General features: G+C 41.6%; 1 protein-coding gene across 15 annotated transcripts in view; it reads right to left on the bottom strand.

The window, feature by feature from the left end:
- TNRC6C (trinucleotide repeat containing adaptor 6C) overlaps nt 1-20,312 on the bottom strand; it is a 584,248-nt gene that overhangs the window by 161,217 nt on the left and 402,719 nt on the right. For 14 of the 15 annotated variants that reach the window (XM_075119317.1, XM_048817810.2, XM_048817811.2 and 11 more), the window contains 2 exons: nt 8,680-8,779; nt 4,391-4,412 (listed from right to left, as the gene is read on the bottom strand). In XM_075119317.1, the coding sequence (XP_074975418.1) occupies nt 4,391-4,412; nt 8,680-8,779 (122 nt within the window). Of the gene's footprint in view, nt 1-4,390; nt 4,413-5,219; nt 5,323-8,679; nt 8,780-20,312 lie in introns of those variants that run through there. The other variant, XM_048817825.2, reaches the window with a different exon arrangement.

Consider the following 20,312-nt stretch of genomic DNA (forward strand, 5'->3'; position numbering starts at 1 on the left):
ACTGTCTGCCATGTCTCAATCTAAGGAGGGTCTAAACAGGCAAAGCTTTTGAAAGTATTAACTTTTTAATTCTGGTGTGTCATCTAGACTACTATACTAACAACTTTCAAGAGTCATACCATGTTCTGGACTGTTCTGTGAAGGAGACTTTCAGCATCATCTGGATGTCTTCTAAGACATTTTCTTGAGTTCTTGATTTACTAATGGCAAACTAACAGACTAGAAAAGTAAGTCACTTGCGCCTTGGTCAGTTCTGTGGTGTTTCTTGACCCTATATCATGGATTCATTCTCCTCTGTACAGTTTCGGTGGGAGAAACTTCCTTCGCCTTTCCAGGGTGAATCGCATCTGATCAGCTGCTACTTTGGTCAGGCAAGAAGGTGCCTAAATATTCAAAGCACTCTTCTGTTCCCATCAGAACAAGCAATTGAACAGGAAGAAATGGTATGGAACAACTTTGCCTATGTAATTCACAACAGCAGTTTTAACATCTTATCCTTTCTTGGTTTACTCCTGTCATTTAAGTCAGAGAAAATTAAACAGCTGCTGCTAATACGACGTTTGTAACTAAAAGGAGTCTTAGCAAGATGGAAAAAGTCCCTGAAGATGCCAAAAGATGTAGGTATGTTAAGCGTTGGTGTTGTTAACTGCCACTGAAGTAGAAGATGCAACACATCTAGTGGGAAGTCGTGTGGTGAGAACACAGAAATAGTGATCAGCTACAATAATCTTTTTGATACTGACATTCAGTTGTGTGTGTTTACAAAGCTAAGTAATTCAAGGTTCAACTATGTTAATATTTTCTTTTCTCTCAATATATGAAGTCTCAGACAGTGGTTTTTAAACATAGAATACACAACTGTTTGATGAATGAATTTAAAGGAAATGAATTAATAAAAAAAATACTACCATGAGAACCAAAATAAAATAATTTTTTGCACTGAATTTTTCTTCTAATTTGTCCTGCCTTTTGGAGGTCCGTACCCTTTCTATTTCCATCCAGAACATTGTTTCAAAGACCCACTTTATTCCACAACTATGTCTCCCCTTTCCAGATTACGTCACTGGCTTAAATACAAGCGTCTCTTCACATTCAAGGCAAATGCAAAACTGTATCTCCCTACATCTCTACCTTCATCATCTTCTACAGATCATACACTCTTTCTGGTCCACCCAAACCTGTCTTCCGATAGCTCCTTTCTCATTTACCCACTCATACTAGTGCCTGAGTTCTTGATGTCCCACACTATCAGAATACGTCCAAAAATCATAAATCTAGCAGGGGAAAATCAATAATTAAAAATATCAAAAATATCAAATTTTATTTAAATTAAATGAAGGGCTATTTTTAAAAAAGCAGCCCATTTTATTTTAAACTTTTAAACTGATAACCTATTTTAAAAGATAAAAAATTATAATCTATTAAAATCATTTTAACTGAATACAAAAAAACAAGATTAAGCAGTACGTTTGCTGTAAAATTTTAAAGGAAGTCAAATCACTGAACTGGTGGAAGTCACTGGCTAAGCACCTGGAACCAAAATTTGTTGATGTGCTAAACCAGCTTTTGATAGCATCAGCTTCCCCTGCATGTGCAGAGAGAATATTTTCTTTATTTCAGTTTATTCAGCTAGTTCAGTTCAATGACTAGTTCAGTAAAAGATAAGAAGTTGATTTGGAGCTGAAAAAGCATGACAGCTTGTTTTCCTCCTCCAATTTAGGACTGAAAACTAGATATGAAAGGGTGAGATAGACTAGTTCTAAAATCTTGAAAGACATGGTGACAAAAAACAAATCAGTAATTGCATTAATTACAGACAATACTGCCTTTAATAAACCAGTTAGTATTATGTGCAAAACATGTTTGGGGGGAGGGGGCGAAGGGGAGGGGAGAATCATGAGTATCCAGACTTGTAATGTAGTTTTATTTAATAAAATTAAAATACTGTTTGTGCATTTGTTTGAATTTCCATCTAAACAGACTTACATCACAAGAAACAAATTAATCAATTTAAGGAACGTATCATTCATTATTTTCTAACATTAAAAATGTCAAAATTAAGACTCTGAATACATGCAAGATACACTATATAAGGTCTTATATAAGATCTTAAATAAATGTGTATAGACATAGTGTACCCTGATTAGCAAAAAGCAGCACCGGATTTAGGGGAATGTTTAGTTGCAAATCAACATGTTTTAACCACATCTTTATCAACTAATAAGAACCAACCTTCATTCAGAAAATAACTGAAAAGTCCGAATTCAGAAAACAAATTACACAATTCTTGCTTACTGATTCAAATCAGCATTAAAATTGGTGTCTTAATTAAATTGCACTTATTTAAATCAATCCACCCTGAAATCAAGGGCTTTACTCTTGGAAAACAAACTTGGTCAATTATGTATTCCATTTACAATGACAGAACCCTGTTATATTCCCTTCACGGCACTTGTTTATGGAGGTACTGTACCCACTCATGACTATTCTCTAACTTCATTGGGACAAGATTCTGGCCTACTGTAGAACACCTAATTATTATTATACTGGAAGTCACTTTCCTTATTATTTTGCTTTTCTGAAGATACCTTGCAGGATTTTCACTCCTGAGGCTTGTGCTACAAGGCTTTTGATACCTATGGGCCATAAATAGTGAGAGTCCTGAAAGGCACCTTGAAGGAAACAGAATTACAATGCAATTAATTTCTCCATTTCTAAAGATATTTACTGAGCAAGGATTCTCAGTCTACCACAGACTCTACCACAGGACTCTACTGGGAACCACAGCGACAAAAGCAGCAGCATGTTGGGCCACTGATCCCAGGAGCCAACAACATGCACCAGCAGCTGTACTACCCTCAGCCCTGCCCACTGTGGCAGGCAACAGGCTCACTAGCAGCTGTTCCTGGTCGTGCTAGTGTGCGCAAACAGCTTGCACACTCCCGGACAGAAGACACACACCACTGCGTGGAAGGACTCCTGTCGGGGAGCATGCGAGCTGCTTGCTCACACTAAATCCAGGGGCTGTGCAGAGAACTTCTAAACCAAAAGGTGCTAGGGGTATCAGTGTCAGGGCCAGTGCTTGTGCTAAGGAGAATTCTATGGGTGTAGGCAAAAATCTCAGTGTAAAATGCACTGAACAGCTCATGACATGGAGCAAGAGGGAAGAATCAAAGACAGCCTTGTGGTCTTTGAGGCAGTCTTAGAGATAAGGGGTGACTTGGCCAGGTCTCATATTCAGCAATACTCATTTTGCTACACAGGCATTATTTGAAGATTCTATGTGGTCTTCCTTCTTCTCAAAGGGTCACAGCAGTACATGATATAGTGAAACAAGAAGCACTTGAAACCAATAGCCTCTGGAGTTGAAGTAATTCTGAAGCGCAGAGAATCAAAATCTTGAGGTAACAAGCTGTGGCTGTGAAGAGTGCCAAGGCAAATAAGGTGCTGAAATGTTCTATGCAAAACAGAAAACCTGGGTCAAACAGATTCCAGAATAATTCCAATAATTCCAGAAAAAGGTGCCATATTAGTGCTCCTGAACCAGTGGTAACAAGAGAAACAAGGTTTTCCAAATCACATAAGAACAGGATCTGAGCAGAAGGCAAGGAGGGCTGCATGTGGAAAAGCATATCTGAAGTCTTCAACTCACAAGGTGGGTTTAATAGCCAAAATGAAGAAGTGCACCTCCCATGTGAAGTTTCTTCACTGATTATGCTCAAGAATGTTTCCAAGGTGAGCAGAGGTAGGAGTCCTAGCTATTAAGCATTTGCAGGAAGGTAGATCATTACGTAAGTCCCATTGCCTCTGCCCAATAATCTTAAATCCTGAGAGCTTTTGCACCGAGCACAAGATCCAAAACTGATGAATGATGCAAAAATTGTATCTTTAAAGGGAAACTACTAATTTTAAATCTATTCAAAGTAACGGAGATAAATGATTTTCCTAGTTAAATCAACCAAGAGACATAGGTACAGAAAGTCTTAATGCATGATAAACAGTTTAAAATTATCCTGATCCATTTTCATTAGATGACCACTAAAAATTAGAAGGGGAAAAAAAATCACATTTGCCTCTACATTAGGCTCCCTAAATTAAACTACTACTAAACAGACCAACATATGTTGTGATTTTGTAGTTGATAATGATCGAGTCATACATCTAAACCATAGGCTAGATGCCTTTTATAGTTTAAAAAAATAGTAAAACAGCAAATACACCCAAAGGAAGTATTATACCAAAGACAACACCCACAAGTCTGTGGAAAAATACAAGAACATTTTCTAATGTAAGTAGTAAGACTATATGTTTATGGAAAAATCAGAAATGCATTCAAAACAAACTCAAACATATCAAATATTTCACAATAAGATAGTAAGTGTTAATTTACCTTTGGTTTTTTGTTCAGCAGCCTGAAAGAAAAAAAAGTCAGAAATACTGGTCAGTATTAGACACTTTCTACTACTGTTATATCAAAGATATAGGACTGTACCCTTGACCCTTTAAAATTTCCTCTCTTGCAGAGAACTTCCTTGAACACTGAGTCCTTGCTTTAGGAGAAACCTGCTGATATCTTATTAGGACTGCACTACTGTCACACAACATTATTTCTACTTTAAATTTAACCCTATTTAGCTATGCTCTTAAATGACCTGAAGTTAGCATCACTAACTTTGTTATGAAGGTTAACATCAAAGCTGTATCCCAGTTAATATTTACTTATAATTTATGAAATTTGCAGATACAGATAACTCCCCAAAATATCCATATAATTATTAATGGCAATGTCTATAAAACCCAGGGGACAAAATCTTTACATGGCTGTAGCATGAAAATAATTCAAAACCAAATGCAAGGGCTCCGCTGCAATATAGGATTTGAGAAATATGAAACTCTGGATTTTTTTTTTTTTTTTTTAGATAGATAATGTGTGAAGTTGATTTATCTAAATATTTGTTTGGGCTGAAGCAAAACAAAAGTCTGGAAGTCCCACTTTCAGAGATGAAGTGCACAACACAAGGAATTAGCTTCTTAAAGATAGCTTTGCCCCATTCTGAAAAGTTTCTACATAATAATGTTCACTGAACTATTATAGCGGCAGCATAGCGTGTGGGAATGTTTGTAGACACATCTGTATTTATACCACTTATAAATCCAATTAATATGTAATATGCTATCCAATTAATAAACTGAAGAACCAAGAGATCAGTGCAATTTACCTTGCACCACCCTTGACTGCCTTTATCTGTATTCTGCTCACTGATCCATCTAATCAGGACTACTTCCACCTTTCCAAACCTCAGGACACCCTTCAACCTGCCACTTTTAAAAATAAAATACAAGTGTTGAAAAAAGTTTCTTTCCTCACTTGAAGCCAATGACTGGGTGTACTCAGTCTCAGAAGAATGACTATTTACAGCCCAATTTAATGATCCAAGTCTGAGAATGAGAGATAGACACAATAGGGAGCTAGGTATCCCTTTTTCCAATAAGATACTGCACATATCCTTAAGATATTATGAAACCTTAGAGCTTAAAAATGTAATATGATCTACAGTCAGGCTATATTAGAGGTTACTAATATAAATTTATCTTTCTTCTAGATGTCTGTGAAGTTGGACTCTTGGGAATTAAGTACGCTGGCTTCAAGTGGAGGGATTAAAAAAAGTATCATTGTTTTTCTTATGTAAAAAGTACACGACAACGCCATTAATGGTGTATAGGGGTAATGAGGATTTATTGGTACTGCTCTGAGATTATCCACATATCCCATATTTTTGCTATTTATTATACCATGAGTCCATCTAGAACACATGCCCAAAAACTATGTTACACTACCCATCATGGATATGTAATACATATTATAAAGGGAGCTATTAGCAATCCCTATATTTAGTTTGCTTAACACTTCCCATTATAAAAGATTCAGAGAACTTTTCAGAAAAGGTTGCAACTCTCCTATTGTTTCCAGCAGGTGTTCAATATTCAGCAAAGAAAAGCCACGGGGCCAGATAAATGCCTTTTCTTTGTCCCACTACATTCAATTCGTGTTTGTCAGATATAAAAACTTTTCAAAATCTCCATTTTCCTTCCGCTGCTTGCATGCCTCAGGAAAAATGTTTGCAGCATTCCAAAACAGTAAATGAATATAAACATTCTAATTTAAAGCTAGGCTCACGCCAAATCCAAAAAACAGCAGCTTCACTTCACTCAGAATCCTGGGAGCAGGCAGCCTCTCTGCAAGAGACAGAGACACACAGGATGGTTTCCTCTGCATGACACTCGCACCTGAACCTCCAGGTTTTTTCCCCCTGCTTTATATGGGGAAGAAACTCCCCATATCTGGGAGAAGAAGGGAAGAGAAACAGGCTAAGTTCCCTCAAACACCTGTGAACTCGGTGACTCATTCCCTCCCCCAGGATAACACAACAGCAATCTCCAGCTACTAGCTAAAGGAAATAATCCTGTACCTGAAGCAGTGCTGAAGATTCAGGGTTCAAACACTGCCAGTGATGCATGGTGGGGGTGTTACAGTAGCACATTATTTTTATCTTTTTCTTTTTAAAATGCTTGGAAATTTTATTAAATAACCTGTTAAAAGAACCTTATTTAGGTTGCAAAGTCAAACACTCAATTTAGGAAATGACAGAATGTAGGTTGTCCAGGCAACGTTAATCCTCTTCCCTTTTGTATATGCCTTGAGATACAGTTTTTAATTATAGAACATACTATTTTTTCCACAAGAATCCTGTTTCTTTCAGTGCACAGGATGGACAGTGCTCAACAAAAGATTCACTGTTGTGTAATAAGTAAGGCTGTTTGTAGGAGTCCTGCCTCATTTGCCCTAGAAGTTGGAAGGGAATGAGGTAGGGGATTGCAGGGAGAGAAAGAATGGTCTTGTAATTAAGGGAGGTGATTGCACGCAGGAGAAAAATCAGCTCAATCCCTGCCTATGCCACAGTCATATACAAATGCTGAGTAAGTCACTAACCAAAATTTCATCATTGTGCAATTCCTCATTTTCTAGGTGCCCAACTTGATACCCCCCTTGGGGCTGGAAATGCAGCAATATCGAGCACTCAACTGCAAATGAAGTCATTAGAACTGTGGATGTTTAGTACCTCTTGCAATACAGTAGTGTGGTCAGAAGGAATGAGCACAGGCTTAGAACTCAGGACCCTCTAACTCCAAGCTCACTAGTCCAACTGTATGTCCTCAATCAAGTCTTTGTCTTAGCTTCCTCATCAGTAAAATGGGGATAAAACAGTACTCTCTTATCTTGAAGTAGAGAGAAATTCATTCATATTTGTAAAGCTTAGATACTATGATGAGTCCCATAAAAGAGACCATAAGGAAATGAACAGTTTTGTACTCACTGAAAACTCTGGATGGTGTACGCTAAAATTAAGGCAGGGGACACTAATTGAGTTAGATGGATAAAAATATTTACCAGTTATTTCATTCCTTGAGCATCATTCACCCTGTGCTCTTAAAGAGGCAGGGTTCCTTCAGAAAAAAAAACATTATGTGATCATGTAATTAAAGCCTATTACAATGCATGGGCACAACGAAGGAGAATTAAGGTTGCATGTGTGACCTAAGCATTTACTAGCTTTCAAGACCTTACTTTTGCAACCTAAATACTGTTTAATATAGTAGTTTGTATGTAATTAATAGATAAATACAAATTCTACTGATTGTAAATACCAAATTAATAATGAATTATAATACTCATACCAGAAACCATCCCATCGTGAGTATTAGTGGCATGACTTCTGAATAGTCTCACACAAAGGTAAATGACTATGTACATGAGGTTTTAACAAGGAGTTTATTTTTGGATGCCATTGTAGTAGCTGTTACCCAAGTACTGAAATATATTGTTCATCTATTTATCAAATAGTTAATATTTCCCTCCACTTTCATTTAAACTATATTGCATTTTTATAAGAACTTTCCATATTTGTTATATTATTATTGAGTTTGTACTAAACAGATAATTAAATATGTTTTAATAAGTGCTTATGTCATGTACTGCTGCAATTTGGAGCTATCCATTTCAATTTGATTTTTTTAATGTTTATCAATTATTCACATTTTAAATGTAATTTATATATGCTTATTCTAGCAAAGTTTTAATAAGTTTTCCTAATATCTTGCCGCATTATCCAAGATACTCTCATGTTGCCCAAATATTTCCTCCCATCAGAGCTCCTCCTGAAAGAGTGGTTCTTAGTGAAAGGGTATGAGCAGCCTAAAATAGGACCAATAAAAACCAAACTCATGTTATTTTCTAAATTTCTTAAGACATAAAAACCATTGGTGCTATTTGCAGGATGCTACACGAGTTAGATTTAATAGATTAATTAATAGATAACATATATAGCGCTAGCCATAATTTTCAGCTGACCACTTAAATGGATATTGAATGAAATCCATGAATTCAGCAACTTCATATACACGAGAAAAAAAAAGTAGTAAAGTGGCTGGAGGTGGCGGGAAGGAGAGGAGGTACCAGTACATGGAAAACTTGAGACTTGATCTTGCAACTCTTATACAGTTAATGTGACTTCTCATTAAAACTATCTAGAATTAATTCACATGAGTAAAGGCCACAGGACCAACTCCATATAAGCGTTCAAGTAACTGCATCTCTAAAATGCAACAGTGTAGACTAACCTTTTTCTGAGCACCTTCCTTCTTTTTCTTTTCTTCCTGCTTTTTCTTTTTCTTTTCTTCCATCAAATGTTCCTCTTCTTGAATTTCTTGTTCTTTCTCCCTATTAAAAATAAGCATTGGGAAAGTTTATGAATGAGGTCAGTCGTATCAATCAAGACAAACAATATACATAATATTAATGCTACAAAGTACATCTCTCGGAAGTAATATCCGAAAACACTATTCTCTAAAGTTCCAACAAGTAGTATTCCAACAGAATTGTTATGAAAAATTCCAAACCAAAATTCCAAAGCCAAATAAAGAGAATGTCTACTTGCAAACTCCTACCAAAAGACTAACTGACAAAACTGGATTTTTTTTAAGATTCTGACCAAATCTTCCATCCCATATAATTTGATTTATATGGAATTCTAAAACATCCAAAACAACAACAACAAAAAGTAAGTATTATTGTTTGGCAAGTAAGGAGTAAGCCAGACAACTCCCTTGTAATAATAATAAAATAGCTAGGGTGTAGACATGAAAGCTCAAAAATATTACCTTTTAATGGTTTATTATACCACCCCACCACAGCCACTCAAAATTAGGCCCCACCACGCCGTCACTCACCCTCACTCACTTTTACTGGGCTGGGGCAGGGAGCTGGGATGTGGGAGGGGATGCGGGCTCTGGATTGGGGCCAAGGGGTTCAGAGTGTGGAAGGGAGCTCCAGGCTGAACCTGGATCAGGGGGTTGGGGTTCAGGAGGGGCTGAGGGGCACAAGCTCTGGGAGGGAGTTGGGGGCAGGAGGAGGCTCCAGACTAGAGCAGAGTGTTGGACCACAGCAACTGGGAGCTGCGAGTGGCCGTACCTGCGGACGCTCAGGTAAACAAAGTGTGTTGCGGCCTGCCAGGGGCTTACCCTGAACAAGCTGCAAACTAAGTTTGGGGACCCCTGGTATAGGGTTATCTTTGGTTTTTCTGCCATCCTTACAATTCTAGGCTCTCTTGTAATCTTATTGCTGCTCCCTCTCATTTTTAAAATCTGCCCCTTCATTATATTCATGCACCAAGGCCTGGATCCCAACTCTTCAGCCATTCTAAAACATTGCAGCTAAAATAGTCTCTCTCTCTCTCTCCACTCTTGAATATTTGCTTTTAAGTGAGAGGACTTGTCTACACAATTTGCCACACACTAACTCCATGTGGACCCTGCTGACTCATATGAGCAGTTCATTAATGTGCTTTCATCTAGTCCTGTTCGAAACAAGACTAGATCAAAGCGTATTAAACTGTTTGTGTGTGTCATCTGGGTCCACAAGGACAGTTAGTTTGCGGCAAGCTAGTGCAAGATAGATTCATGTTCCAGCTTGCTGCAAACTCAATGTTCATGTAGACGGGCCCCAGCGTCTCTTCATCCTACAGTAGCAGCTATTTTTGTCAACCCAAGAAAGCCAATGAAGTGGCATCAGCACAAGAAGTGCTCCTGTGGGATGGGATGTTCCATGTTCATGATACCATTCTCAAAATGCCATTGTAGGGTCTTTACTTCGCAAAAAGAAACCCACTTAAAAGCATAAAAAGAAAAGAATTTTAAATAATAAATTTAAATTGTGTTCCCTTGTTTAAAATATAAAACAAAATAAACACCTCCCTGCATTTTGGCTTAGGGTAGAAATGCTTTCATGGATGGAATAATGTCCATCCTTGAAATGAGCCATTACTATTGGAAATATAATTTAGGATCTGAAATATCGACTGTTACATTTTTATACCAGTTTAGAATGGTACTAATTTAGCTTTCTTTATTTTATTTATTTATTTTTTAAAAAACACTTTTCAGTGAGGTTGTAACACATAAATGTAGGCTTGGAAGTTCAAAGTTGAGATTCAAACAATACTGGATAAAATTGTCTTTTGTCAAAATAAACCTTTACAAAACCTAAGACCATCTTGAATGTTTATATGAATTTAAGAGTGGAGCATTATGCTGGTATGGGGAAACCTGTTAAACTAGATAGCTGAGGCAGTGCTTATAAGTTGCATTTTTCTAGACCCATGTTCTTGATGACCTGGAGAAATAATATGTTTAAGGCTGTCAAAGGTAAACATGATGCTGACCTGGATTCGGTTTTCTTTCTTTCTGAGATACAAATATATAAATTTTAAAAAATGATTGTTTAATGGTTAATGAGTTGAGATGGAACTTAGAAGACCTGGTTTGAGGCTTCCGTGCAGCAAGGTACTTCAAGTATGTGAGTAGTTCCTTGAAATCAATTGCACTTCTTTTTTTAAGTATGTTGCTGAATTGAAGCGTCAGTACCAGTCTCTGTCACAGACATCTTCTCTCACCTTGGGCAAGTCATTTACTTGGTCTGTCTCAGTTTCCCGTTTGTCAATCGGGGACAGTAGTTCCCTACCTCACACAGATGCTGTGAGGATAAATTTGTTAATGTTTGTGAAGCGCAGAGGTATTATGTGAGCTGCACTACATCTCTCTCCCTGAGGTTGAGTCATTATGTGCTTCCATGGACTCAGATTAATGTAGATTCTACCTTACATATTGATTTTCCCAGACAGAAAGTTCCATTGAAAAGGTAGTTTTTCCACACAACCTCTTTTTTCAATGGCAAAATGTTTCATTCAGAATTTTTTCATCTATTTCTTAACTTTCGAATTCTAAGTTTAGTTGACTTTGGATAGATCATGTAGACAAATGCAAAGCACGCATGATACAATCCACATGAATACTGTGCGGAATGAAGTACAATTAATTTAAATGACAAACTTTCCTTGACTGTGCTTGATAACAGTGTTATAAATGAAAACACAATGACCACTGCGTAATGTTAACTAAAACGAAAGCTCCTATGATCCATGTTTGGCTAGAAGAGTGGTCACCAACCGGTAGATCGCGATCGACTGGTCAATCCTGGAGCTTCTGACAGTCAATTGTGATCTCCAGCTGCTAAAAGACCGGCGGTGCAGCGGGGCTAAGGCAGGCTCCCTGCCTCACCTGGCCCTGCATCGCTCCCGGAAGCGGCCATCACACCCTGAGGCCCTTGGGGAGGAGTACGGGAGGGGGCAGGGGTCTCTGCACGCTGCTCCTGCCGGCAAGCACTACCCCTGGAGCTCCCACTGGCTGGGAATGGGGAACTGCAGCCAATGGGAGTTGCGGGGGCGGTGCCTGCAGAGAGGGGCAGCATGTGGAGCCACACTTCCCCCTCCCCCACCTTCCTCCCCGCCAGGGGGGGCGGGGTGTGGGGCCGGGGCAGGCAGGGAGCCTGCCTTAGTCCCGTTGTACCACCATCTGAGGTAAGCGCCGCCCGGTGGGAGCCCACATCCCTCCCGCATCCCAACACCCAGCCCTGAGCCCCCTCCCAGAGCCAGCATCCCATACCCCCTCCTGCACCCCAATCCCCAGCCCTGAGCCCCCTCCCAGAGCCAACACCCCGTATCCCTCTTGCACCCCAGCCCAGAGCCCTGTCCTGCACTCAAACTCCCTCCTGGAGCCTGTACCCCCTCACCCCCCTCCTGCACCCCAACACTCTGCCTGTGTAAATCTCCTACTGACATCTAAACATAGCCTCTTTGCCAAACAGTATTTATATCCAACTTAAAATACAAAATAAGGACTTGGCACCACTGAGCTGAATGGTAGAAAGAGACAGTGGACGAAGACAGAAGGCCTATATTTCTGCTCTGTCCACATAGAAAACTCCCTCCCCTCCCCACCCCCGCAAGTTAATGCATATTCAACTTAGGAAAGACCTGTGCATGGTTACAGGTGGCTCCCTGTAGGCTATAACAATGGTGGCTGAAACAAGGCTCAGGAACTCACCAGACTAGGATGTGTGGAGCATGCAGACACATGCAGCTGCTCTCCCAACCTTACGCTAATTTCTAGAATGCTGCATATTTCACATTTTCAAAAATACCATGAAATAAAATGAACCAAAAAAAAAAAATCCTCAGACAGACACTCCACAGAAGCAGCTCCTGTCCTCCTTGGCGGGGGCTGCCTCTCCACTCTGGGCACTGACATGGCGTACACAGTTGCAGCACCACTCACTCAAATATGGCCCTGCCCCTGCTCTGTCATCATGACAGAGGGCCACCAAGACAAACCTGAGCAGCACTGCAATCCAACATGCCAGGTTGCAACATCCAGAGAGGAAAGCCACGCCCAGCCCCATGGGACAGGAGCTGCTGCTGCTGCTGCTGGGTGAGTGCAGGGCAGGTTCAACTCCGCAATCCACCTTAGGCCTCCCACCCCACCTGCAGGAGGCACGCCACTGCTGCTCCACAGCAGCTCCAGCAGGGGAAGAGTTCCTGGGAACAGTGGGGAGGCTGAAGTGTTGGGACTCAAGAGAGGAGGTTCAATGAAAGAAGAAGAATATATAAATGGGGATGGGGCACCCAAGGAGGAGTCCCTAGATATACTGGGGTGGGGGGTACGGAGAGCTGGAGAAGAAAGCATTAGGGACTGGGAAGATCCATGGTCTCCCATGGGGTTTGTGTCATTGAGTGAGGATGGAGAAGTGGATGTTATATGGGGGTCGCAGTACTGGGATTTATATATAGTCATTTCAGGTATTTTATTAATGTAAACATAGAAAAAATTAAATGGATAAAATTTTAATAGATAAAATGAAACAAATTCCCCAAAAAGCAAAATAAAAAAATGTATAAAAATTTAAAATTTATAAAAATTCACAGGGCTTTACTGATTTCAAAGGGCCATATTCATTGCTGTAGCTATAGTTAGTCCAATGCTACCTGAAGAGGTTTAGGTGACCTCTTTCCACCACACTTACACTGCACGCAGAAATTAAGAAATTATGTACAGGTAATTTTTAAGTTGTTTTTAAATAACTCTTCTAGTGCTTTGCAGAAAGATAAGGAGGTTGGACATCATCTGTGCCGCTGATGGATTTTGAGAGTAAATAGAGCCGAGACTATGATACACAAGTCTGGTTCTGCCGAGGAGAACAGGAAAAACCCCTGTTGGAATGAACTCAGATTTGACAGAAAATTTAGGTCTCCCAAAGATGAAGCTTCATGCAGTGTTATATATTTGCTCCATCAATGCAGATTTGGATACCAATCTTGGTTAACAGTATCTGCTCCTTAGAATTTTTTTTTTTTTTTGCGCCACTTGGTTTCCAGGCAATGCCAGATCCCTCATGGTTCATTCCATGGAGTAAACAAACCCTAGCTATTCCACTAAGCTTTCAAGCACACCCTCAACAAAGTTTGAGCCAACTGCTCTTTTAAGGCGACAGATTAAAACCAGTGCAAATTAAACTATTCTTAGGGAGTTTCTCCTCCCAGACTTTAACAGCATCTGACGTAATAAAGTCTTTACCAGACCACCACACGGCTTACATTTAAATCTTATTTCTTTTTACTGAGGTTCACCATAGAAAGATCATTTTCAATTTGTGACATGCTGCAAATGTAAGAGAGCTTGGAGACACCGAACGCCACTGAAACCGCTCTTGCCGAAGTCTCTGACCTCTTCCCAGTTAAAGTTCAGAATGAGTACTCCACACTCATCCCCCTTGATCTGTCAGCTGCCTTCAACACACTCAATCCTGCTATTCTTCTTGAAATCTTGTCTTCATGACTGTCTTCTCCTGGTTCTCCTCCCTCTCTAATTGCTCCTTCAGTGTTTCCTTTGGAGGATCCTTCTCATCCATTTGTCAACTTTCTGTGGGGATTCCACAGGGATCTGCCCTTGGTATCCTTCTCTTCTTCCTCTACATCAGTGGTTCTCAACCCCACAATCCAGTCAACATTCTCAGGGCCATACAGGTAGTGTGTATGTGTGTGTGTGTATATATAGCGTGTATGCAGGCCACAACGGTAAATACGTTGAGAACCACTGCTTTATACCTTATCTCGGGGCAATCTCATCCACAAACCCAAATTCAACTACTACATCTATGCTGACAACTCTCAGATCTACCTCTCTACTCCACATTGTCTCTGTCCAAACTAAAATATCTGCTTGTCTTTCTGACATCTCCTTGTGTTTGTCTGTCAGCTCAAGCTACAAGCTATCCAGTACAATGGTTCCAAGAAGCATGGCCACGGTTAGCAGAAAAGGAACTCTGAATGGCTAGAGTCACAACTCCTTATATAAACTTACACAAAATGTATGAATTGCAAAATGGTAAATGTAATCCCAATGGTCATTTCTTTCTAGCGGATTCTGAATTCCATAGGCTGAGGTATGCACTAGTAGGGATCTGGAGAGGAAATCCTAATGGAGATATTTTAACCACTATTCACGATGCATTAAGAAGGTGCAGCTCTTTTGTCTGTTTTGTTCCCATATACTATCGTTAAGACTACGATTATGTCATGGAAATCACGGAATCCATGACTTCCATTGACCTCCAGGACATTTTCTGTCCTGGGGCTGGAGCTCCCAGCCAGCCCCACCCTCGCAGGCCCCAGCCATGGCAGGCAGGCAGACCCCCTGCATATGCCTAGCTGCAGTGGGACCCCCTGAATCTGCCCAGCCGCGGCGGGCAATGGGGACTCCACACTACTTCCCCACCACAGCTGCAGCCAGGGGACCCTGCAGCTACCAGCTACCCAGGGTGAGGAGACTCTGCAGCATCCCAACCCCCAGGGGCACGGGGACCCTGAAGCTCCCATGCCCCACATCAGTGGAGGACCCAGCAGCAATGGGTGCTGAACACACCTACTCCTTTTGTCAGGGATATTTTTAGTGCAAGTCAGGAACAGGTCACAGGCTGCCGTGAATTTTTGTTTATTTCCTGTGACCTGTGTCTGACTTTTACTAAAAACATCCATGACAAAAACTTAGCCTTAACTATGGTATGATGAGATCTTTCAAAAGTTCTGAAAGAGTACATTACACAAAAGATCCATATGTGATCTCCTGTCAAAATGTATATTACCGCTAGTTGTTGATGAAATAATTTGACTTTCAACATAACTTATGACAGAAAATTCTGATATCTTGAAAGAAAGGGCTAGTTTTAATATTCTATTAAAGTTATAATTGTATCTGGAAATTTAACTGTGTACCTCCAACCTGTCCTCTAAGTTCCCAACCCAACTGGTTTGAAACAGATTTATTTTTTCAACTTCAACACTTAAATTCAAAACCTGTTTGGGTACAGCACATCTCAAAACTAACCAGAGATCAGCAAACATTTTTGCTATATTAAACATACACTGTATGTTTAATATCACCACATTAACATGTCAATTACCATTATAAAGGGTACAAGTGCCACTCTTAATAAAAACCTGTTTATTTCATTTCTGAGATTAAAGTAGCCTCAAATTCAGTCAGAAAATATTATAATTTTAATGGAGCTCAATTTTCATTACTAATTTACATAATGACATCTGAATACATGTACTTTAAATATGCTTAAAATTACACAACTAAATCTCCAAGTGGCTTCAGACAGTAGTTCTTGATTTCACTTCTAGGTACACTGTTAAGCAGTCAACTAACAGCATAATGAAATGAGAATATTTAAAAGTCTGCACAGTTCACAAGGTTATTTAAAGTTTTGATTATATTGCCATTGATAAAAACCAAGGTGTGCGTTATACATTTTTCTCCAAAGGCACTATTTGTTCTCCTTTATTATACAGGGACAAGTTAAAAGGTTGGTTTAAAAAATATAAAAGCCCACTGAAAATAAAGCATAATTTCTTTGTATGCATTTGTACGATTTTTTTTTCATTTTATGGATACATGCAGAACTGTATCACAGGTGCTTTAAGTAACTAGCAGAGACAAAGAGTTTTACTGTACTATCACATTCTAACTGACCTGAAAGAAAACAAATTATTTAAACCCACAACCCTAAAAGCAAAATGGTTTTTCAAACTGGAGATCATCATATTGCTCAGGAGAGATCTTCTACTGGAACAGCAGGAAGGGTGGCAAATCAGAACTCAGATAAATTGAGAGACCCAAGTCAAGAAGCATGGATATTATCTATCGGCATTACATGTGGCTCTATTAGTTCACCCACCACCGTAAAAACATATTACAGTCTAGGGGTATGTCTACACTACGAAATCAGGTCGAATTTATGGAAGTCGTTTTTTTAGAAATCGGTTTTATATATTCGCGTGTGTGTGTCCCCACAGAAAATGCTCTAAGTGCATTAAGTGCAGTAACTCGGCGGAGTGCTTCCACAATACCAAGGCTAGCGTCGACTTCCAGAGTGTTGCACTGTGGGTGGCTATCCCACAGTTCCCGCAGTCTCCACTGCCCATTGGAATTCTGGGTTGAGATCCCAATGCCTGATGGGGCTAAAACATTGTCGCGGGTGGTTCTGGGTACATATCGTCAGGCCCCCGATCCCTCCCTCCCTCCGTGAAAGCAAGGGCAGACAATCGTTTCGCACCTTTTTTCCCTGAGTTACCTGTGCAGACGCCATACCACGGCAAGCATGGAGCCCGCTCAGGTAACTGTCACAATATGTCTCCTGGGTGCTGGCAGACACGGTACTGCATTGCTACACAGTAGCAGCAACCCCTTGCCTTCTGGCAGCAGACGGTGCAATATGACTGGTAGCAGTCATCGTCATGTCCGAGGTGCTCCTGGCCGCGTCGGCCGGGAGCGCCTGGACAGACATGGGTGCAGGGACTAAGTCTGGAGTGACTTGACCAAGTCATTCTCTTTAGTCCTGCAGTCAGTCCTATTGAACCATCTTACGGTGAGCAGGCAGGCAATACGGATTGTTAGCAGTCGTACTGTGCCATCTTCTGCCGGGCAGGCAAGAGATGGGGATGGCTAGCAGTCATATTGCACCGTTTTCTGCCAAGCAGCCATGAGATGTGGATGGCTTGCAGTCCTTCTGCACCGTCTGCTGCCAGCCAAAGATGTAAAAGATAGATGGAGTGGATCAAAACAAGAAATAGACCAGATTTGTTTTGTACTCATTTGCTTCCTACCCTCCCCTGTCTAGGGGACTCATTCCTCTAGGTCACACTGCAGTCACTCACAGAGAAGGTGCAGCAAGGTAAAACTAGCCATGCATCAATCAGAGGCCAGACTAACCTCATTGTTCCAATAAGAACAATAACTTTGGTGCACCATTTCTTATTGGAAACCTCCGTGAAGTCCTGCCTGAAATACTCATTGATGTAAAGCCACCCCCTTTGTTGATTTTAGCTCCCTGAAGCCAACCCTGTAAGCCGTGTCGTCAGTCGCCCCTCCCTCCGTCAGAGCAACGGCAGACAATCGTTCCACGCCTTTTTTCTGTGCGGACGCCATACCAAGGCAAGCATGGAGGCCACTCAGCTCACTTTGGCAATTAGGAGCACATTAAACACCACACGCATTATCAATCAGTATCTGAAGCACCAGAACCGGGCAAAGCGATACCGGGCGAGGAGGCGACGTCAGCGCAGTCACATGAGTGATCAGGATATGGACACAGATTTCTCTGAAAGCATGGGCCCTGCCAATGCATGCATCATGGTGCTAATTGGGCAAGTTCATGCTGTGGAACGCTGATTCTGGGCTCGGGAAACAAGCACAGACTGGTGGGACCGCATAGTGTTGCGGGTCTGGGACGATTCCCAGAGGCTGCGAAACTTTCGCATGCGTAGGGGCACTTTCATGGAACTTTGTGACTTGCTTTCCCCTGCCCTGAAGCGCATGAATACCAAGATGAGAGCAGCCCTCACAGTTGAGAAGCGAGTGGCGATAGCCCTGTGGAAGCTTGCAACGCCAGACAGCTACCGGTCAGTTGGGAAGCAATTTGGAGTGGGCAAATCTACTGTTGGGGCTGCTGTGATGCAAGTAGCCCACGCAATCAAAGATCTGCTGATATCAAAGGTAGTGACCCTGGGAAATGTGCAGGTCAGAGTGGATAGCTCTGCTGCAATGGGATTCCCTAACTGTGGTGGGGCCATAGACGGAACCCATATCCCTATCTTGGCACCGGAGCACCAAGCCGCCGAGTACATAAACCGCAAGGGGTACTTTTCATTAGTGCTGCAAGCTCTGGTGGATCACAAGGGACGTTTCACCAACATCAACGTGGGATGGCCGGGAAAGGTACATGACGCTCGCATCTTCAGGAACTCTGGTCTGTTTCAAAAGCTGCAGGAAGGGACTTTATTCCCAGACCAGAAAATAACTGTTGGGGATGTTGAAATGCCTATATGTATCCTTGGGGACCCAGCCTACCCCTCAATGCCATGGCTCATGAAGCCGTACACAGGCAGCCTGGACAGTAGTCAGGAGCTGTTCAACTACAGGCTGAGCAAGTGCAGAATGGTGGTAGAATGTGCATTTGGATGTTTAAAGGCGCGCTGGCGCAGTTTACTGACTCGCTTAGACCTCAGCGAAACCAATATTCCCACTGTAATTACTGCTTGCTGTGTGCTCCACAATATCTGTGAGAGTAAGGGGGAGACGCTTATGGCAGGGTGGGAGGTTGAGGCAAATCGCCTGGCTGCTGGTTACGCGCAGCCAGACACCAGGGCGGTTAGAAGAGCACAGGAGGGCGCGGTACGCATCAGAGAAGCTTTGAAAACCAGTTTCATGACTGGACAGGCTACGGTTTGAAAGTTCTGTTTGTTTCTCCTTGATGAAACCCCCCGCCACTTGGTTCACTCTACTTCCCTGCAAGCTAACCACCCTCCCCTCCTCCCTTTAATCATTGCTTGCAGAGGCAATAAAGTCATTGTTGCTTCACATTCATGCATTCTTTATTCATTCATCACACAAACAGGGGGATGACTACCAAGGTAGCCCAGGAGGGGTGGTGGAGGAGGAAAGGAAAATGCCACACAGCACTTTAAAAGTTTACAACTTTAAAATTTATTGAATGACAGCCTTCTTTTTTTTGGGCAATCCTCTGTGGTGGAGTGGCTGGTTGGCCGGTGGCCCCCCCCCACCGTGTTCTTGGGCGTCTGGGTGTGGAGGCTATGGAACTTGGGGAGGAGGACGGTTGGTTACACAGGGGCTGTAGTGGCAGTCTGTGCTCCAGCTGCCTTTGCTGCAGCTCAACCATACACTGGAACATACTGATTTGATCCTCCAGCAGCCTCAGCATTGAATCCTGCCTCCTCTCATCATGCTGCTGCCACATTTGAGCTTCAGCCCTCTCTTCAGCCCGCCACTTACTCTCTTCAGCCCGCCACCTCTCCTCCCGGTCATTTTGTGCTTTCCTGCACTCTGACATTATTTGCCTCCACGCATTCGTCTGTGCTCTGTCAGTGTGGGAGGACAGCATGAGCTCGGAGAACATTTCATCTCGAGTGCTTTTTTTTTTTTTTCTTTCTTTCTAATCTTCACTAGCCTCTGGGAAGGAGAAGATCCTGTGATCATTGAAACACATGCAGCTGGTGGAGAAAAAAAAAAAGGGACAGCGGTATTTAAAAAGACATTTTATAAAACAGTGGCTACAGTCTTTCAGGGTAAACCTTGCTGTTAATATTACATACGTAGCACATGCGCTTTCGTTACAAGGTCGCATTTTGCCTCCCCCTACCACGTGGCTACCCCCTCAACCCTCCCCCTTCCCCGTGGCTAACAGCGGGGAACATTTCTGTTCAGTCACAGGTAAGCAGCCCAGCAGGAACGTGCTCCTCTGAGTGTCCCCTGAAGAAAAGCACCCTATTTCAACCAGGAGA

Source organism: Caretta caretta, chromosome 14 (assembly GCF_965140235.1).
Source record: "Caretta caretta isolate rCarCar2 chromosome 14, rCarCar1.hap1, whole genome shotgun sequence".
Lineage (NCBI taxonomy): Eukaryota > Metazoa > Chordata > Testudines > Cheloniidae > Caretta > Caretta caretta.